Here is a 23,132-nt window from a genome sequence, read left to right on the forward strand (position 1 = left end):
TTTTTGGACATGAGACCTCAACTACGGGCCCTGAATGATAGATATGGACTACTACATCCTTGTCTCTTCAAGGTCACATATAAAGACAGAACAACCACATATGACGACCCTGCAGCCTTGCAGGCGTTTCTCCAACGGCATCGCCCAGATGTTGTGGATGTATCCGGACCTGGTTGACAAGACTTGCTCCTTCTTCTTGGATTTCGTTGTTTATGATTCTGTTGTCTCTCCATCATCGCTGATGTTGTAAATCTTCTACTGTCTCTCCTTCCGATAGCCGTTTTTCACTCTCTTGTATCTCCTATGTAGTTCAACTGTATTTTGCTTCTTTTTTCTGTTCCCTGTGACACGTCTTTCCCTTCAATTGTATATCTCTCTTGTTTCTACAGATATCTCCTCCCTTTCTCCTACCTTGATGTGCCACGTTACTTTCTATATGTTGCGTTTTTGGATCCGTGGTATTTGAGGTTTGTTGTCTGCTCTGAATGTCGCCGCCGCTGTCTTCTGGCGCTACCACCCCATCCTCGTTCTTGAGTTTTTTGTTCGTAAGTATGTTTTTCAGTCGTTCGTTTCAAACGTGTACTGTCTTCTTGTTGGTTTCTGTTTCTGTCCTTTTTTCTATACTTGATCTTTTACCTCTTGCTTTTTCCTCTCTTTTTTCACTTTCTTTCACCTCCCATTTCCCCTTCTTGTCCCTTCCTTTCTTTGGACTCAATATTATATTCACAGTGGTTCCTTCCTTTTTCTCTTTTCCTTTTCTTCCTCTTTGCTTTTTCTCCTTCCGCCCTCTCTCCTTCCTCAATTCGTTACAATTCTCTCAGTTCTGTCAAGTTATTTTCTCTGCAATAATAAGCATGTTGTTATTAGCCGCTTCTTTTTGCTGTTCCATTCCGTGTTACATCGTGGAACGTTAAAGGCTTAAACAATCCCATTAAGAGGCAAAGGGTTTTATCACATTTAGCAAGACTTGAGTCTGATGTTGCCCTCCTCCAGGAGACTCATCTTTCTGATACGGAGGCTCTGAAACTCAAGCGTTGTTGGGTGGGTCACGTTTTTTGCTCTCCCACAGTTTTTAAGAAAAATGGTGTTGTGATATTATTACATAAAAAGTTCAATGTTTCCTCAATTGCTCACGAATGTGATGTTGATGGTCGATGGGTTATTGTTACACTGCTGATAGATAATATTCCTATCACTCTTTTTAATGTGTATGCCCCAACTGGGATTGACAGATCATTTTGGCCCTCTATTTCAACTAAGCTATCCTCCCTTTCTGGAGATTACATACTTCTTGGGGGAGATTGTAACCAAGTTGTTGATCCCTTCCTCGACCGCCATTCCAATGTTAAATTTGTCCCCTCTAAGATGCATTCTCAATTTGTTAACACCTTTCAAAATAATGCTTTGGTGGATATCTGGCGATTGTGTAACCCTGATCTTAGGGAATACAGTTTTTACTCCCCTCCACATCAATCACAATCCCGCATTGATCACCTCTTCCTTAGTAAATCCCTTTCCCAGCACGCTTACGCTCTGACATTGGTTCCATCCTAATCTCGGACCATGCTCCGATTCACGTGGACCTTGACTTACTTCCTTTTTCCCCTCACTCTGGCAGATGGCGTTTCAACAACGCTTTGCTCTTGGAACCTACTTTTTGTTCTGAATTTACTGTCTTTGCCACAGAATTTTTCCTTTTCAATGATACCCCGGATTACTCTTTTGTTACTGTTTGGGATTCTTTTAAAGCAGCCTCTAGGGGTTTTATTATTAATTTTGTAGCCCGACGAAAGAATCTTCGAGAAGCCAAGTCCAAACGCATTCTAGCTAATATTAAGACTTTAGAGCTTGATTACCATGCTTCTAAATCTGAGATTTCGCTTAAAAAGCTTATTGATGCGAAAATCTCCTTCAATAGGTTTACAACTGATGCTGCCTCTAATCTTTTGCTGAAATGTAATTCCAGGTATTATGGGGGTAAGAACAAAATGGGGAAGCTTTTGGCCAATTACTTAAAGGTAAGAAAGGAGCGTACAAAGTTTGAGTCCATTAAGACTTCCACTGGGAACTCTTGCTTTAAAGATAAAGACATTCTTTCTGAGTTTGTTAAATTCTATGATAATCTTTATACCCTCGAGCACATCCCGGAGACTACGGATCTTATTTCATATTTTCATTCGCTTCCCTCCCCCCCGGCTTCTCACGTTGATTTTGCTGCCCTAGAACAGGACATTTCGCTTTCTGAAATTTCCCATGCTGTTTCTAAATTGCGTCACAGTAAGTCTCCAGGCCCTGATGGTTTCACTATTGAATTCTACAGCCACTTTGCCTCTCTACTTCTCCCCAAACTATTACTATTATTCCAATCCTTCCTTGCTGTGGGCTCTTCCAGCGGCTCTTTCCAACAGGCTTTAATCTGTTTAATTCCCAAAGAAGATAAGGATCACTCGTTATGCAAAAACTACAGACCAATTTCCCTGGTTAATACGGATTACAAAATTCTGGCCAAAATTTTGGCATTGCGCATGGATCCCCTTTTACCCGACCTCATTGGCCCTGAACAATCAGGCTTTGTCAAGGGACGTCTCTCTTCTGACAACTCCCGTGTTTTTCTTAATATACTTAACAAGGCTTCCTCTCTGTCGCTTCCCTTCGTGGCTATTTCTTTAGACGCAGAGAAGGCCTTTGACAGGATCGGGTGGGATTTTATGTTTCAAGCCTTACGCTGGATCGTTTTTTTTTCCAAATTCATCTCTATTATTTCTTTACTTTATTCTCATCCTCAGGCCTCCATTTTTGTCAACGGGATGACCTCGGATTATTTCTCGTTGCACAGGGGAGTGCGACAAGGCTGTCCTCTATCTCCCCTACTTTTTGTTTTAGCCCTGGAACCCTTTCTTACTAAAATTCGTTTGGACAACAGTATTTCTGGTTTTAAATTTGGTTCGCGTCAGGTTAAACTCTCAGTCTATGCTGACGATATTCTTTTTTACTGCTCTGATCCTGTTTCCTCTATTCCCTCTTTTCTCCAGCAGGTGTCTTCCTTCTCCGCGGTCTCTGGTTATCTCCTAAATGCTGATAAGTGCGAGATTCTACCTTTAAACCCTATTTGTCAAAAGCATCTTTTTTCCCAAACGGGTTTCTCATGGCAAACGTCTAAGCTCAAATATCTGGGTGTTTGGTTCGCTCCTCTCCTGTCTGATACGCTCAAATTTAATTTTGATTATGTCTTCAAGAAAATGGACACGGCTATTCAACGTTGGCACCCGCTCTTTCTATCCTGGTGGTGTCGGCTCAATTCTATAAAAATGATGTTATCCCCTCTTCTTCTCTATACCATTTCCATGCTTCCAGTACACATCCCAGTTTCCTTCTTTAAACGGATTGATTCCTTGTTGCTGAAATTCTTATGGAATGGCAAGCGGTCTCGGATAGCTTTGACTTCATTGCGCAAGGATAAGGCCCAATCTGGTGTGCGCTTTCCGGATTTCAGAGAATATCATCGAGCTTTTTCTCTGAAACAATCGTCCCGTTGGTTCTCTTCTGACCTTCCGCACTACCCGCCCCTCTGGTTAAGTATGGAATCTTTATTTCTGTCCCCCTTTACCTTTCGCAAGTTCTTATCCTTCACGTCTTCTTTAGTTCGCTTTCGTACGCCTGTTATTTCTCATTCCCGTACTCTCCTTTTCCCTTACCTATTATCATCTTATCCTTCCCTCCTTTCCATTCGCGAACAACCGATATGGCACAACTCTCTTATCAAAATTCGCAATCGCACCATATTTTGGAAGTCATGGCATTCTCGAGGATTGTGTTGGATCTCTCAATTAATTTCCCAAGATACTCCTCTTTCATTCCAAGAACTTCAATCCTCTTTCTCACTGCCCTCTTCTGCTCGATCGCAATATAATGCCCTTCTCCCAGTCTTGATCTTGTATCTTCGCTCCTTAGCACCATCTACCGACATTCCTCTAGACCGCAGAGCCACTTCTTTATTATTGGAGACGTCTCCCTCAGCCTCTGCTATTTATAACTCTTTTCGATACTCCACTGACAGACTAAAATCTAAACTCGAGATTGCATGGGAATTGGATCTTTCTCAAGACTGGCCAATACCTTTTTGGGACAAAATATGGGCTAAGCTTCATAAGACCTCTAGAGCTGCTAATAATACCCAAACCTTATACTTTATTTATAACAGAACTTTATGTACTCCACATGCTTTATCCTGTTTTTCACCTGACACGTCCCCTATTTGTTGGTCCTGTTCCTGTCCCATTGCAGATCTCAAACACATGCTGTTTGAATGTCCTCCTATTTCCAAATTCTGGCACCTAGTTTGGACGCAAATACAAAAAATATTCCAACTTCAAATCCCCTTTTCCCCTTTACAAGTTTTTCTAGGTTCCCTATCACCGTCACTCCCGCAATCTCTATTACTTGACCTCCTAGTTGCTGTGGCTCTTCATACCATTACTTCTAATTGGAAGCAGGCTGCAAATGTCTTCTATCAATCTTGGTGGAATGCAGTTTGCTTCCATCACCGCCTAGATACTAATTACGTATCTCCCGTTTCCCTAGCAATTAAACGTGACCTGCTTTGGCTTCCTCTGGTATCCTATCTCTCCTCCTTTGCTCCAACACACGCCTCTCCAGGCCTTGACACAGTTGAGGTGCGTAAGCCACCATGATAGTCTTGTTTCTTTAATGCCTCTTTGCCATGATATTACGTTCTACTATATTATATTATATTATATGGTATTTTCATTCCTATAGTAGGTTCTGTTCATGTAATCCGCATGCTTGTTATTTTTGTTTTTAATGAGAGTTTCTATTGAATTGCTTATTCTTTGTATATGCTTATCATGATGATTATACCTTGTTCCCCTCCCTTTTCCTTCCCTTCTTATTTCTTCAATAAACTCAAACTTAAAAAGAAAAAGAAATGCAAAGCTGGCGAAGGTACACTTGTGCATCTAACATGGTTTAGCTTGAAGTTCTATACGTTATAGCAGAAGGTATCCCAAAGAACCAATCTTGCCCCAGACGCTGACATTCCCTTGTCTAGTGTTTTCATGCTAGGTGTTGGTTTTCACCTATTAACTGTGAATCTCTGACATAATATCGATCCTACAAATCTCGATATTCACATATGATGCAGAATTGTACCTTCACCTGCCTGTTTGTTTGCAACCTGCTGGACTGCCACGGGACTCGGAGTCCCAGAAAACGCCACTCTTGAGGAGGAGAGGGAGCCAGGCAGTACGCCCGCGCCGCTCACACTGAAAAGTGCTGGTTGCTACGTGTAGCGCAGGACGCGTGCCGCCTGCACACGGGCCAAGGGCGGGCCCGTCAGTGCCCGTTAGAGCCCGGAGGACGCTGGGCTTGGCCCCCCCTCTCGGACTTGGGATTCAGCGGTAGGAGCTTGAATTAGTGGTGCAGGTTTTTGGGGTCAGGACCGCCGGGACTGGAGAGGAAGTTATCGATATAGGAGTCCTGCGGACATTTACCACCATGTTCAAGAATGGGAAGGTAGGAGGAAGCTTTTTTGGCATTTGAGTTCTGGATAGAGGTGCCAGGGTTGAGTGTGGGATATCTGAGTCCTTCTCAGCTCCACCTGCCAGCCTGTCTGTTTAATTACTATTTTACTCCTGTTGGGAAATCATGGGGAAACGTGAAGGCCCGACTTCAGGGCCAGCAGCCTCTACGATGGATTCCTTTTTACTAAGAGCTCCTGGGATAATAGACAAGGAAATTGAGCTGGTGGCCCGCCGGCTTTCCCGTTCACCGGTACGTTCCCCTGTTCCCAGCCCACTACGTATATTGGTGGGTAGTCCAACACAGTCTGCTCTGGATATCCAACTGAACTAATTGGATCAAGGACCCTCATTTATTCCAGCAAGGTCCCCAAGCTTGGGGGCTGAAGGTGGTCATGAGCAGGGCCAGACTGGCCGTAGCGGGCACTGGGCAATCCCCTGGTGCGCCGCACGGGTGAGGGCCGGTTTTGGGCCCCTGGGGGCCAATTTTGTTACAGGGCCATTTTTGCAGCATGGTTGCAAAATCAGCCCTGTAACAAAATCGTCTGAAAACAGGCCCTGGCAGAGAGCTCGGCGGCACCCCCAAGCCCCGGGGGGCCGTCCGAGCACTTTGCCAGGGCGGGTTTTGGTTCCCAGTCCGGCCCTGGTCATGAGCTAGATGCAGGGCTAGTTATCAATACCATGTGTTACAGGAAACAGCGGTCCCTGAAAACAGAGAGATCAATGGTACAATAAATATAGCCACAATCTGTACTATATTTCAGCCAGTGTCCAGCCGGACAGAGGCACTTTTAATACATAAAATATTTAATTCCAATAATTCAAGGGATGTAAGTTCAATCACAGTGGGATACAAGCCTGTATCCTAGAACTCACATATCACATAGGAAACAATCCCCTTTCACTTTGCATTGATGCGGCCACGGAATACCTTCCTCTTCAATTTGCGAGATGAATTCCTATCACGGACCGTGACCATCACCCCTGGAATTTCATAACCCGTAGGCCCTGACTTCCTTCCCTCGAGTGCCTCACTCGTCACCTTGGACTCAATCGGAAACTTTCCATGTCCTTGACGATGTTTATCCGCTAAACCTTTTTCACTCAAGGCTTTTGTGCATGGGCAATTTTTATTTAATTAGTCCTGATGATGATCCGATATCCCCCTGATAAGGATCGAAACACCCTTGACATAGTTGTCTACCTTACACACTCTATTTATTGTATATAAATTATTGTGAAGGTGACTCTTTGTGTATCAGATGTTTCACTATCTGAAGTATTTACTGATTGAAACATCCATGAAATTGCCTGAACCCTCTTTCGCACTTTGTTTCCTATGTGATATGTGAGTTCTAGGATACAGGCTTGTATCCCACTGTGATTGAACTTACATCCCTTGAATTATTGGAATTAAAAATGTTATGTATTAAAAATGCCTCTGTCCGGCTGGACACTGGCTGAAATATAGTACCGATTGTGGCTATATTTATTGTACCATTGATCTCTCTGTTTTCAGGGACCGCTGTTTCCTGTAACATATAAGTTCCCAAGGTCCCTGACCAATCCCTTTGGGTGCCCTTGTGTTTTTTTCACATAGTTATCAATACCATGTCAGAGTCTGTAGGTTTAACCACGTCAACCACATCAAATAAGGGCCTGGGTTGCAATGCCAATGTCAAGTCAGGAAGACCGAGGGCTGGGGTTGGACAAGGAGTAAAAAGGAAAGGATTGTTGACAGGGGCCAAATCAAAATGTCCAAGAGCAGAGGGGCCAGGCCAATGTGCCAGCAAATCGCAACCACTGACCAAGGATGATATGGCGGCCATGATGGATGGCTGGATAGGTTCATTGTAGATAAGTATAGATCGTAAACTAGACCCTATTAGGCAACGCTAAGCCACAGTGGAGTTGGAACTTACAAGGAATTTGCCACCATAGGCCAGCTGGAGACACCAACCCTCAAAGCAGCTCTGGGGGGGCTATAATTAGTCCCCAATCTATGAGCGACATAACCGGTGAGCAAGGGCAAAGTGGCCATATGCTGTTTCCACCATCATTACCTGGACAAGGTAGTGCCAATCTCCCTTCACGGCCCATGGTGGACCCAATAGCCTTGGCGGTAGACTCATTGAGCGGAGCAGTGGCATTAAAACCTCAGTGCCCCACAGCCTGCCCCGGTCCAGCTAAACCCATACCGGGGGATACATCGAGAAGTGGGGAGGAAGCTTCAGATGCTTGAGCAGTAGATTCCAGGGGGCAGAGCCAGAGGCTACCATCTTCCACCTGAATCTTCACCCTATATAGTAGTACTCGGGAACGTACCGGTGCTTCCTATGGGTGCTGGCGAAGATTACGATCAATTTAAGAACAAGGTCTTGCACTGGCTGAATCGTAACACTGCCCTTGGCCTAAGGTTGGAGATATTTATAAACATGGTGCGCACAGTTTCCTGGGTTGGGCGGTCTACAAAAAACCTGGAAGCAGACTGTGTAATTGTTAACTTTAATAGACCCCATTTAGTAGAGAGAATCTTATATGCAGAGAAACAGAGTAATCCACATGGGGCTGTCTCATCTATTATGGCTCTTCCTTTTGGTTTTTTTAATAGACCTTTTAGAAGGGTGATGAACAGCAACCGGATGGACGGATGGAGGTTCCTGGTCTATCCTCTTCGTCCCTAGCCGGATCGGCAGACGGTGACACAAGACATACCTTTTCATAACAGTTTTGCTCCTTTTGATACGTTGGACTACTGCGATTAACTCGCTTGTATAGAACCAACAGGAACATTGTCCCCCCATCAATCGAAAACAGGGGCCCTTGTTACAGATCTATGGAATGGTAAGGCTTGCAAATTCCACTCATGGAATGTAGCCGGACTAGCAAGCATCTAAAGGATTCAACGTGATATGCCTACAGGAGACATGGGACAATACGAACAGCTTTTTCTTAGATTGATATAAGAATTTTTTTGTGCCAGCCGTTCCCTCACGGGTGGGAAGATCTAAGGGTGGGCTGGTAATCTATGTCTACATGAATGTTCATTGTTGCATGAAGGTGTTATCAACTGATAATCCTTCTTTGCAGGCTATATCTTTTACTCAGGGGGTTGTTAATCTGTTGCTGTTGAACGTCTATAATGCCAATTCCGGCTCTTTAGATACCTGAAATATCTGTAGGATGGGCTCTTTTTTAAGGGATGTAACCATCAAGGCCAATTTTAACGGTCATCTTATGATCGCAGGAGATTTTAATACCCACCTATGCGGGGACCCGACATTAGGAATTTTAACTGATATAGGATAGCCGCCAATGTCGGGCATGCATGTAGAACATACCAAACAGGGGGACATTCTTAACTCCCTAGTTGATGAGTTTTATCTTGTTCGGACCATGAGTCAGTCGGACCAAGGTATGAAACCCATCAATCCTACTTTCACAGGGAGGGGGAGTGCAACATTTATAGATTTTATATTGTTTCGTTCACCTTCTACCAACTTCTTTTAGACTTTTTTATCGAAGATAGCATTTTTAGTGACAACAACCCATTGTGTATCTCGACTAGATGGCCCCGATTGGGGAAATCTCAAACGAAAGTAGCCAGGGGGACACTAAGGGCAGTAGATGGCTTAGGTGGGCACAGATAACGCCTGTCTCCTTCCATGAGTCCTTACTAGCCAAGTGTAAAAGGGAAATCGCCATCTGTACGATTGAGCAGGAAGAGGCAGGGTTTGGCCTAGAGAGGCTTTCTCGGCCATTTCACGTACAATTGGACATCTACCTAAGGCGCTGCCCACGGATTCAATGGGTCGAGTCACAAGATGGTTTGAGCATGACTGTTCCCCTGCGGCCAGGAGTTTGAGGAAGGCTTTAGGTACTAAACTGAGGGATCTTGTATTGGTGAAAGAGTGTAGAGGCTTATATAAAGCAGTATTAGTAAGACGCAAGGCCGAGCTAAGGGAGGAGGCATGGAGTAAGATCATTGAGACCTGCACCTTGAAGAATAGTAACCAGTTCTGTAGTATTGTCAACAGTCCATTTTTATCAGGAGAAAACACACAAGTCCTTGACGCACATGTTACAGAAGAGGAATGGGTTGGTCATTTCGAGGAAATGTTCAGAAGCCCGCTAGAGGCCAGCATAGCCATTGGCAGTGGTGAAGGGAAATCAGCCTTTGTCATCACAGCTGATGAAGTTAGCAAGGGTATCACAGGGTTATCTAGAAATAAGGCCTCTGGATCTGATGGTTATCCCCCTGATCTTTATATATCTAACCTACAGTTGTGGGCGCCAATACTTACTACTTTTATTAATGTTGAAATAGGAGAGGATCCGCCTAGTACCTGGGCCACATCTACTATAGTCCCAGTTTTTAAAAAAGGAAACAGGGATAGTACACTTTGTTACAGGCCCATATCCCTATTGGACTCTTCTGTCAAAGTTGTGGGACATATCCTGCTGGACAGGTTGACTACATGGGCAGAAGACAATAATATTCTTGCTGATATTCAATATGGATTTCATCCAGGGAGGTCGAAAATCGATCAATGTTTGAATTTGTATATTATTGTCAACAAATACACCATCGCTCGACCCGGTAGTGTATATCTGGCCTTCATGGACTTGTCTTCAGCCTTCGATCACGTGGATAGAAATAAGCTATGGGAAACACTATTGTGCATGGGTGTGGACAAAGATATCATCCTTTTTTTATGCAAGCTTCATAGGGACACCAAAGCGGTGGTACGGTACAGGAATGACTACAAGGTCTCACGATAGTTCCCTATCCGGATAAAGGGTTCGACAGGGATGTATATTGGCCCCTTTTTTATTTAATTTATATATTAATAACTCGGAGAAGGTATTAGTTACCACACAGGTAGATTTTCCGCTGGTGGGACGGTGTGGTTTGTCAGTACTATTGTATGTGGACGATGCTGTCCTTATGGCCCGGACCGCGAGGGGTTTGCAAACTTTACTTAACTCCTTCGTGAAGTTTATGGAAGACCTGGACTTATTGGTCAAAACGTTAAGTCATATGTGATGCGGGTGGGACTGAGTACAAAGAAGCCCTCTTTATTTAAGTTTGTGTCTACCCCAGTTCCCATGACTAGTGCCTTCTCTTACCTGGGGGTCATGCTAAATTTGGGCCCCTTGAAAAGGAAAAAGCAAGGAGAATTTTTACCAGCAAATGCTGCAATTTTTAATTTTGGCTCACGGTTATAGAAAAAACCAATAGATTTATAGAGCTAAATGTTTGTCACAAGAGAAGTATGGCAGTTAAATATGGGCCACATATCTTATGAGGAGCTACAAAGAGTTGAAAATAGGTTCCTGAGACAACTCCAATGTGTACGGTATTTACGCAATTTACAGAACCGTATCTCTTAGGGCTTCCCAACTTGCATGATTGTTTTTATTGACAAGGTTCGGATTTGACTTATTCCAACTTCTACATGCTCACCCTTGTGAGAGTAGCAGAGGCACGATTTTGCCCCTATGTGGTTGTGATGGCAAGTCCCCTGAGGACATGATTCATTTTTTAATGTTCTGTAGTAGTTATGAGGTGCTGAGAAAACTTATTTAAATCCAATTTTAAAAAAGACAAATGTTTATGAAATGCTTCCTGTTTTTACCTTAATAGCTACTTTACGGCATATCCTTAGTTTTTCAAAGGCTGCAGTTAGGTTTAGATCTAGCTGTGATTATGTTTTATAAGTGGAGTAGGTCCGAACGTGAAATCATCTTCCTATCTTTTAACCTGTTTGATCTGTATTTTATTTGTTTATTTTAGCATGTGTTTTATAATTATGAAGTAGTGATTGGTGACTGAAGATATCTATGGTTGGGAATATCTTGTATTGTTGTCACCCTGACTTTTGTGGTTTTACTTTTACAAAAGCCAAATAAAGTATTATTGATTGATTGATTGATTGATTGATTGTACCTTACCGCCTTTATTGACTCATAAAACGATTTTGATCTAACAAATAGAACCGCTTAAACACTGTGTTTAGTATGCAGATGCACCATCAGTCAATCTTACAGCACTTTTATACAACATAGATGCTAATAAAGGCTGCTAATAAAGTAAATACTTGTCTATATAGGCATTTGTGGGCAATAACACTGGAAAGAATTAGCTCTGAACCTTTCTGAGCTCTTTCGTTTTACTTTGGGGATTATATGGACTGGATGCTTTTTCTACTAAAGTCCAATGTTGGTAGCGTTGACCCATGTAAACTTTTTCATTACAGTCGAAAACACTACTTGTGTATCTCAGCCCCTGCTCTGCCAGTACCAGAACCTCCGCCTCTTCCTGCACCTGGTCAGTATGAAATAGTGGATTTTGAAGGACCCTGTAAGCAGTGTATCTCTAGTGCTGTGTTCTTGTCCAACACGAGCCGCTGGACGGGAGACATTTCTGGGAAAGGAATACCAGGACCAGGTAAAATCATTTGTAAGGTTTTGAAACAAATGTGTGCAATAGCATGTTCGTGTCCACATATTGTGTTATTGATGTTGTGCAAATGTTTGTTTCCTCAAAAAGTTGGATGTTACCTACACAAATAAACAAATACATACAGATTGACCTACTTTACCAACATCCATTAAGTATAAATTAATACTTAATGACTCTTTGGCTTCCATCAGCAGCTCCTCTAAGGCCTGATTACGAGTTTGGCAATGTGGGAGTGGGACAGCCCCAAAGCCGCACTGCCAAACCCGGGTGTGCACCGCTTGCCAGATTATTACTTTTTCAGGCCCCTGAGGGCAGTTCTTTGGGGGTCCCACGGTGGTGCCTATGAAAGAGGCGCATAAAGCAAAAAGACAAGGGAAAGCACGCAAAAAGATGCCCGGTATAACAATACACATACCCCTTTTCCCCACCTCCACCCCCCCTTTTATAAGATAGTGAATCAGGTACATTTTACATTAAATATGAGCTTCTATTTCAAGTCTGTTCATTGCTCCCTGTAGGATTTTCCTTGCTCCTCCTTGATTGTTTTATAATTGGTAGGTGTTACATGTTTAGTGTCTGTTTTCTATTGGTTTATTTAAAGACAGCATACTTTTCGGGCAACTAATCAAGGATTAATATTACCATTGGCTTTTGCTAGCTCAAGTCTGTAGAATGTATTGCTCCAGTCACAGTGGCTGTTCCCAGAATACAGTGGCACCTCATTGTCCTTTGTATCACTTGATTCTACCCAAAAACATACCTGGTCCTGCATCTCTACTGCTTATTTTTCAATCAGGGTATTACTCCTGCTCTAAATTAACCTGAGAGGCAGAGCCCCACACCCACAACTACTTTCTCTAGGTGCTAGGTCCGCCACGTTCTGCTATTGTCAGACTCCCTTAGGGGAGGAGATAAGACAAAATGAACAATTGAAGAAATCACAAATAATATAGATATGGGCTTTTGTATATATATTTTGTAGTTTCTTAAAGCACTGCTAGTCATCCTATGCTTACCTAATAGCTTTGAAAAGTTTGTCAGAAAATCTTTAATTGCGGATGGAGGGGGGTAGAAGCCTTGTTGGGTGTTCTTCAGGAGTTACACCTCTGTATATTCTGTCCAATCTGAGTCATTCCCCCATCAATTTGGATGTATTATTTCATTTATAAAATTAGTGACACAATATTGAACTAATTGAAAAATTGAAATTTTAGTGCCTTACATACATATATGCCTCATTATACCTGTGTATAGACGTACCATACATGTGGATGTTCCTTTACATTTCTGTACCATACAACCAACAAAATAAAAATGTCTCAGCATCGACCACGCCACATTCCCTCCTTCCCTTCATGTCTACACCTCCAGCTATGGTGTTTCTAGTCAATGGGTGTTCAATCTAATTCTCCAGTTCTTCTACCTTCTGATTTCCTGAGTATCTTATCATTTGCCTTCAATTAGCCAGAAATACAATTTAGAGGTAACCTGACAGAGTAGCTGCTGTCAGAATATAAAAATGTTTTATTCAAGTTATTTCTCCTTTCAAATGCTGTGTGGTATTAAAAGGGCACAGTAATGTGTCGAACATTCACACATTCACCAATGGCCTAACATTATCAAACAAAGCTAGTGAAATTGCTCCCTTAGTTTGATAGTGCAGGTTGGATTTAGACTAAGCTGAAGTGATTACAGCAGAACATTTACCTGTCCAAGCAGTTGATGATAGGGATAATGATTTTTACCACTGTTTACGTCAGAGTTAAAACTAATTTTTTGTTTTACTTTAATGTTATGAGATAGTATTATCTGTCCCCGTAGGAGAGTAATGGAGGTGGATCCTTAAGTATATCCTCCCATGTATAGATAAACACAAAAAACTACTTGAGGATGATGAAGTTACAAGTTACAAATTGCAGACCGGATACATTAATAGGCTGATATAGTGGTCAAAACATGTTGGTAATCACAAGATTTTTTCAGGTCTGGTGATTCATTGTCTTTCACCTTCTGACCAACTTTCAGGTGCCGATTACGATCCGGTAAAAAAATTCCCCGTACGACTCGTATCCGGTCTTTTTACCGTACGAATCGTACAAGTGCCGTACAAACTGGCAATTACGATTCGCATGGTAAAAAGTCCATACGAATCGCATTGGGAATTATTCCCCACACGTCCTCGGGTCGGAAAATGTGTCCGACACGTCCACGGACGATTTACCGTACAAATGTGAAAAGTGAAGTCCGACCGCGGAATTACGATCCATCCCGTGAGTCCGATGTTACAACCGTATGGAAAAAACACCGTCCGCACCGAACTCCCATAGCAACCATGGAGACATGTGCCCGCATACGCGCCGACCCCCCCCAGCCCCCGTATGTATGTGCCGACCCCCCCAGCCCCCATACGTTTGAGTCGTACCCCCCCAGCCCCCGTACGTACGTGTCGTACCCCCGTGTATGTACACCCGTGTACGTTCGAGTCGTACCCCCACCCGTGTATGTACAACCGTGTACGTGTCGTACCCCCCGTGTATGTACACCCGTGTACGTGTCGTACCCCCCGTGTATGTACACCCGTGTACGTGTCGAACCCCCGTGTATGTACACCCGTGTACGTGTCATACCCCCCGTGTATGTACACCCTTGTACGTGTCGTACCCCCCGTGTATGTACACCCGTGTACGTGTCGAACCCCCCCGTGTATGTACACCCGTGTACGTGTCGTACCCCCGTGTATGTACACCCGTGTACGTGTCGTACCCCCGTGTATGTACACCCGTGTATGTGTTGTACCCCCTGTGTATGTACACCCGTGTACGTGTCATACCCCCGTGTATGTACACCCGTGTACGTTCGAGTCGTACCCCCACCCGTGTATGTACACCCATGTACGTGTCGTACCCCCGTGTATGTACACCCGTGTACGTGTTGTACCCCCGTGTATGTACACCCGTGTATGTGTCGTACCCCCCGTGTATGTACACCCGTGTACGTTCGAGTCGTACCCCCACCCGTGTATGTACACCCGTGTACGTGTCATACCCCCGTGTATGTACACCCGTGTACGTGTCGTACCCCCGTGTATGTACACCCGTGTACGTGTCGTACCCCCCGTGTATGTACACCCGTGTACGTTCGAGTCGTACCCCCACCCGTGTATGTACACCCGTGTACGTGTCGTACCCCCCCGTGTATGTACACCCAATCACAGACCTCAGTGTATATTTGGAGGGTGGCCCTCACAGAAATACTCAATCATCTCTCCCTAATATTAAGGTTTCAAATACAGATTCTTAAAATTGGGATTGTTCCTTTACAAATGCAAAGAGGTCATTTTGTCTGACTAAGTTCAGCTTAGGTGTGTAATATGTTTTGTTTATCAGACCAAGGATGATCAGTGTGATCCTGGTCTTGAAGTGCTGAAATCTGGAATAAAGGCAATACGAAATAATGTTAAAAAAGAAGCTAATCCACTCATGCTTTCCACACATGGGCTACAGTATGTACTGGTATTGATACTTGGATTTTGTGTGTTTTTCTCAGAGTGGCTAATCTCAGATTTTCATTTAATTATTAACTGTCTATTAATCTTGGGTCTTTGAATTCTATTTTAATGCTTTTTATTTTTTAGACTTTGCCACACATGTTCTTATCCCTCAGTATATATGCTTTTTCCGAATCACTGACATAATATCGACCACCACAATAGTGTGATAAGTAAATATTGTGTCAAAATTATCAATCACCAAAATATGGTTTTTCCTATGCTTATAAAGGTAAAAACTAAAATATTTTAAAAAAGATATCTTTTCAAAATCTTATTGTTAAAAAACATACACAAATGTCGTTTTTTATGTATATATGGTCTAAAATAGTAAATCTGAAATATTTTAATATATAACAATAATTTAATGTAAATTTAATACATTTAAGTAACATGTGATACTATCAGCCGCGGTCCGTAACAGCTGTGGGACAGTGGGGGCCGCGTTGAGGGGGATTTCGAGGGACGATGTGGCTGTTACCTGCAAGGACCGCGGCTGAATACTATATACAAATATAAACTTAGATATGTGTCTACGTATATATATATTCACTGAAAAAACCATAGGTTTCACACATGTTATAGTTAGCGGAAATTTTACTGATAAAAAACCAATGAAATTCCCCCGTTATAGTTAGTGCAGGAAACTATAACTCACGCGACCGCAATCCTCTGCTGATGCTAATACTGTATTTAGACACTTATTTGCCCATGTCTTCTTCCATAAATTTTTAGCTATACATATATTACAAATATTTTTTTTTCATAAAGACACATATGTCATCAGCAGAAGATTGCGGTCGCGTGAGTTATAGTTTCCTGCACTAACTATAACGGGGGAATTTCATTGGTTTTTTATCAGTAAAATTTCCGCTAACTATAACATGTGTGAAACCTATGGTTTTTTCAGTGAATTTGCAAGGTTTTTTAAATGCTAATTCCTAACTATAACGTGTGTGAAACCTATGGTTTTTTCAGTGAATTTGTACGTTTTTTTAAATGCTAAGTTACTTTACGCCATTCGTGGCGTGCGCGCCCACTTAACGCAGTTCGTTCCGTGCGCGCACGGTGTGCTTCACGCACCGTGCGCGCACAGTGAGCACGCGGTGCGCTTCGCGCACCGCGCGCCCACTTTACGCAGTTAGTGCCGTGCACGCACGGTGGCCACGCGGTGCGCTACGCGCACCGCGTGCCCACGTTACGCTAGATGGGCCATGTACGCACGATGCGCTTCGCGCACCGTGCGCACATGGAGGACATATTATGCGCTTCCTTGTGATAGGTAATCTGTTGAAATTTTTTTGGGAAATGCTGTGCTCTTATATGCCATGCACAAATGGTGGACCTTCGGCCACCATTTGCACACGGGGTGGAGAGTGTGGGTTTTTTTTTTATTTAATAATTATTTACCGTACGCGTACGGTAAGCGTAATCGGCGAAATTTTCTAAAAATAAAAAATTACCGTTTTTTGCCTTGGGGGATCTTTGAAGACTCAACTAACATGGTTATGTGCATGGGCGCTGTATAAACAGCCCCTTTATATGTTTTTGGCATTTGTTTATCAGCTCCCCCCTCAGAGTGCGAGAGAGAAAATGGCGGCCGCCGCTTCCTGGTTTCGACCGATTCGAATGTTTACTAAGATCTAAGGGCTAATCAGAATCGCGCTCGCGCACGCCACCGTACGCGTACGGTAAGCGCACCGTAAGCGCACCGTAAGCTGGCTCAGATATATATATTGATTTAAAGGCTATTTTCTCAGAATCTACTGAACAGATTTACACCAAACCTACAAAAGGCACTTCCTTGACCTGAGGACTACCTCTCTGCCAAATTTCAAGTAATTCTGTTCAGCCGTTCGGGCTGTAGCTGTGTCTAAAGGTCCTATGGAAAAATGCATGGGAAAAACGCGTTTTGGGACCCCCCTTTTATCTCAGCCCCCGCTTGACGAATCCCCCCGAGACTTTCAGGGTAGGAGCGGAGCGTAGCGCCCCACCTATTTTGAAAAATTCGCAAGGATTCGTTGACCGGCGCAAAAGTTATTCAAAATAGAATGTTGCGGATTTCCTATGGAAACGTGGTCCTAACTATAACTACCTACTGGCGACCGCCAGTAGGTAATATATATATATATATATATATATATATATATATATATATATATATATATATATATATATATATATATATATATTATATATATATATATTTATATATATATATTTCTCCTACGTTGGCTCCCCTTGTCAAAATTGTTGGCGCTTCGTACCCGTGCGGTGTCCTTACGGTCGAGCCAGACTGTTAACGTATGCAACAGTTCCTTCAGAAGAAAGCACAGGGTCGCACTCCGCAAAAGTTTGTAATATGAAATCTTTTATTTCATTTCTTGGCCCATTGTGATAATATGAAAAGCCACAAATCAACGCGTTTCGGTCTTGACTCAAGACCTTGATCACCATGATAAAAGATTTCATATTACAAACTTTTGCAGAGTACGACCCTTTGCTTTCTTCTGAAGGAACTGTTGCATATATATATATATATATCGAAGAGTTCCAACTCCCGCTACTTCCAACCTCCTTGCGGCGGCGGCGAAGAAGGAGACTCAGACCCCGCTGAACTTATGGCAAGATGTTTATTCTTGAATTACAACCCACGCATTACGCGTTTCGGGCCTCAGGAGCCCTTGATCACATACGATTTCGTAAATCGCCATTACATTTTTTATGTGTTTGCTTAGTGTCCGCTCTCTCCCACCATTCTGCGTCACATGATAGTTGTCATGGAAGAAAGACTCGCTTTATGCAATGACTTGTACGAAGTCCTTTACAAATAAACAACTTAGTGTGCAATTGTGTATTTTCACAATGCCATCATAAAAAACCCACCGTATTCAACATAAATATTGTTAAAATACATATGCCCTAATGTTATAATTTTCTATGTCTATACACATATATATTTGTCATGTGTAATGAATGTATTTCAGGATGAATCCATCAATGCATAGAATGTAGCAGCAAATCTTGAAAATAAATAATAAATAAAAAAAGCTCATTACTGGGTAAATCCAGTGCAACGACAGAATAAAGTGCATATGTACAATAGCAGCAAGAAAAAATTAATTAATGTTAGTGTGCAAAATGGTGCAAGATGTGCAAAATATATAAATATAAAGTGCAATCGAATGTACAAAAAAAGACCAATTTCAGTATAATAAATATGCAAACAATTATAAATATTATTAACAGTAAAATTCCGCTCATGAAAAATACTATTAAAAAGACATATATTATAAGATTGCTTGTTAAAAAAACTTTTCATTATACTTAAAAAAGGTTCAGATTAGGGAAAAATTATAGTCTTCTAAATGGCGACAGATGTTACATTTCCAAATGTACATTTTACATCTCATCTATGTACCTTCTATTAGTATTCCTAATTTTTACTTCGTTAACACATGGGTGATGACAGGGCTTTGTTTATCTTTATCTCATGGGATTACCCTATGTTGCAAATACAAAGTAACATCTCATATTTTGATATAGGAATTCATAAAAAATTGTGCATATCCTCAGTATTATTCAACCCATTAGGCCACTTGCTGTCGAACTCAAGAATATATATATATTTACCACAACAATCTCGTCATAGACCGCTGCTCTCTTTAGGACGGGTGCCGTCGCCAGCGGTGACAAACCGCTATACGTCCTCCCAAATACACTCTGCGTTCGCAAAGTATGCAGCGCACTCGTAAGTTAATTTTCAACGTTTATTTCGCCCAAGCCATCGTAGCTGACAAATGCGTTTTGGCCTTAACGGCCGTTGTCAAGGCCATAAATCCACACTGTACAAGATTTCTGACTGGACTGCATGGCTTTTTTATTATCTTGTCCGTTTTCCACATCATTCTAGGTTATAATTATATTGAATTTATGATCTATGCATGATTTGTATCAATGACCAGGAAGAGATGGGGTACATTACCAAAGATTGTACAGTGTGGATTTATGGCAATCATGTCATCCTGGCATTTATCCATAGTTTTGTAACAGCCGGGGATTGCTGGAGCACTTGCCAGTGTACACGCACCTTTCCCTTTCCGCATCTGTGGTCTAGGATCTCAGGTGTTCCACGTGCCATCTAAATACTATGGCCTGTGTTTCATACACATACATTGATCCGCCCATTATGACTTACGAATCAATCTAGGATTTGTGGCCTCAAGTACGGGCATTGGCCTCATTATAAACATCTAGGCATTATATACATAGACATATGTATACACATCATTATTCAATGATGATATTGTTAAATGCATCCATTACTGAATCATGTCTAGCGTGGACATTACTTCTATTTGTGACCTTGACAATTAGTTTGTACATTAGATGTCCTCGATTAGGAATCATATTGTACGATTCATGGATTACTTGCTATGTACCACCCACATTGCCTTTTGCTTGTTTATTATGCGTAAAGTTGTATATTGACTTTGAATTTTCTAACTTTATTGTCCTTGCCGAAATGCTTGAAGTACACCTTGATTCCGATTGTAGTATTTCTTCACTTCCCATGAATGGAGCACCTGTATTTCTATGGGGGATTGTGCACAGGTCACACACTTAAAAAAGGCTTCCCCGAAACGCGTTGTTTGTGGGCACAATAAAACATCTTGTGCTGTGTCTGGTGTGCTGCTGTTTTCCTTTTTGAGATTTCCTGGAAAGACTCTCTCTACACACGTATATATATCAATGATGACCGCAATTAAATACATTTTGAAGCACTGAATCTGTGGTCCGTAGCTGTCTGTGGAGAAATCCGCGTATCAATGAATCAAAGGATATATACATTTATATATATAAATATATTATATATACGTTATAGTTAGCTGGACATTTCCCTCGTACAAAACCATTGAAATTCCCCCCGTTATAGTTAGTTAAGCTAACTATAACTCGCGCCCCTGCAATGCACTGCTGATGATGTTACATATTACATCACTCATGACACGGTCAGTGACATCACTGATGACATCACTGATGACTATGCAAAATAGGGCCTAACTATAACTACCTACTGGCGACCGCCAGTAGGTAATATATATATATATATATATATATATATATATATATATATATATATATATATATATTACCTACTGGAGGTTGCCAGTAGGTAGTTATAGTTAGGACCTATTATCCATAGGAAATCTGCAACATTCTATTTAGAATAACTTTGGCTCCGGTTGACGAATCTTTGCGAAATTTTTAAAATTCGTGGCCCGCTCCGGTCCGCTCCTATCCTGAAAGTCTCGGGGTGATTCGTCAAGTGGGGCGGAGAAAAAAGGGAGGCCCCAAAACATGTTTTCTCCATGCAATTTTCCATAGGGACCTTTACGGAATTACACCAAATTTGGCAGAAAGGTAGACCTTGGTTCAGAGTCATGCCTTTTGCTTAAATGGTGTAAATCCGTTCAGTAGTTCCTGAGAAAATAAAAAGTAAAATCACATATATATCTGGGCGGAGCCTAACCACACATCTCATCGTGAGATCTGATTGGCTATCAGCACTTCATCCAAGAAGTGTTGGCAGCCATCTTGGGACCAATATACATGATAGCACCTCATTAACCCCTTGCATGCCCGCCCCTTTCCCCGCCCAGTGCTGCGCCTTCCATTAGCGGGCGGAGTTCATGACGAGCTGGACTCGTCATGGGCACAGCGCCACCGCAGCCCATGACGAGTCCAGCTCGTCATGGGCACTGAAGGGGTTAAAAAGCATTGCAGTTAATAGAAGGTTTTAAGACTTTAGTTACATTATAAATCATTTGTTGATGGTACCATACTCATGTTAGGAATTGTGGTATGTTCTAAGGTGATTTTACCATGTGAAAAAACCTTCTGCTGGGATATCATGAATCATGTTTGAGAGAAAAATATGTTCTCATGCTTTTCCCACAGAGGTTTGGTAGGTGATCTGTAAGCTAAACTGAGAGCATATTTTCTGTAAATTAACATTATCTTTCCCAGTCATGTGAAAATGAAGTCTGACATTCTCAGTAAAACATGTACATCCAAAAAGGGCAGAGACTGTCAGTTGATTCCTTTGTGTTCTACTGCAGCTTCCCAGAGTGTTCCAAAGAACAACTAGAGCGCTAACAGTCCTACTTATGACAAACGTATGGCATAAATGAAGCCATCTTGATTGGAATAAAGTGGTAACTCTTAAAACATTTAATTTAAAATGGAACAAAATGAGGGGGTTCATTTTGCCATAGGAAGTATGATTAGTGCTGCAAAAAGAAAAATGAGGGCACATTTTGAGTGACTTCTCAAATCCTCTTCTATTTCATTGACAAATTCTGACATGCAGACTGAAACATGCACTTTGAATACCAGCAGCAGACTTCCCTGGTGATCAGAAGCTTTACTACAGTGCTAACATTCTGAATTTATGGTAAATGTGTGACACATCTGAATCACTTCTTGATGGAATCAAAGTAAAAAACTGAAAGTATTCCTACTGAGGAGACTGTAGTAAATGAGGAAATTAGGAAACTTCATAACAAATAAGATTCCCAAGATGGCCGCCAGAGACAAAAGAGCCCAAATGTAGCACACATATCACCCAGATGTAGCCCAAGTATAGCCCAATTACAGAATGTCCCAGAGTGTTCTAAAGAACAACTAGAGCGCTAACAGTCTTACTTATGACAAAAGTATGGCACACCTGAAGCCATCTTGATTGGAATAAAGTGGTAACACTGAAAACATTTCATTTGCAGAGGAACAAAATGAGGGGGTTCATTTTGCCATAGAAATTATGAATAGTGCTGCAGAAAGAAAAATTAGGGCACATTTTGACTTCTCAAATCCTTTTCTATTTCATTAAACAATTCTGACATGCAGACTGAAACATGCACTTTGAATACCAGCAGCAGACTTCCCTGGTGAGCAGTAGCTTTAGTACAGTGATCTAATGAGCAACTAGAGTGCTGCCATTCAGAATTTATGGCAAATTTGTGACACATCTGAATGCATTCTTGATGGAACCAAAGTAAACAAGCATTTAAAATGCAATAGTTTTCGCCGTCGTTTAAGTTAAAGCAATTCTGTTTGTAATTAGGTGGCTTTTTAGCTTTGCTTTTATTAGTGTTTTTCAAACTTTCATGTACATAACATGCATATGCATGCATATATATATATGTATATGTATGCATGCATTTATATTTATATAGATATGCAGATTATATATATGTTTATGTATGTATATATATATACACATACATATATAAATGCATATGCATATATATGCATATATATATGTGCATATGTGTGCGTGTAGAGAGAGGTAGAGAGGTAGAGGTGTAGAGGTAGAGAGGTAGAGTTAGAGATGTAGAGGTAGAGAGGTAGAGAGTAGTATAGAGAGAGGTAGAGAGAGGTAGAGAGTAGAGGATGAGTAATAGAGAGTAGAGAGTGTGTAGTAGAGAATAGTAGAGAGTAGTAGAGAGAGTAGCAGAGAGTGAGTAGTAGAGAGTAATAGAGTGAGTATTAGAGAGTGAGTAGTAGAGAGTAGTAGAGA

At 41.9% G+C, this 23,132-nt stretch overlaps 1 protein-coding gene across 5 annotated transcripts in view; it reads left to right on the forward strand.

The window, feature by feature from the left end:
• STPG1 (sperm tail PG-rich repeat containing 1) overlaps positions 1-23,132 on the forward strand; it is a 264,699-nt gene that overhangs the window by 172,016 nt on the left and 69,551 nt on the right. For all 5 annotated transcript variants that reach the window (XM_085647846.1, XM_085647848.1, XM_085647849.1 and 2 more), the window contains one exon: positions 11,798-11,988. In XM_085647846.1, coding sequence (XP_085503972.1) covers positions 11,798-11,988 — 191 coding nt within the window. The remainder of the gene's footprint in view (positions 1-11,797; positions 11,989-23,132) is intronic.

This window comes from Triturus cristatus, chromosome 3_2 (genome assembly GCF_964204655.1).
Source record: "Triturus cristatus chromosome 3_2, aTriCri1.1, whole genome shotgun sequence".
NCBI lineage: Eukaryota > Metazoa > Chordata > Amphibia > Caudata > Salamandridae > Triturus > Triturus cristatus.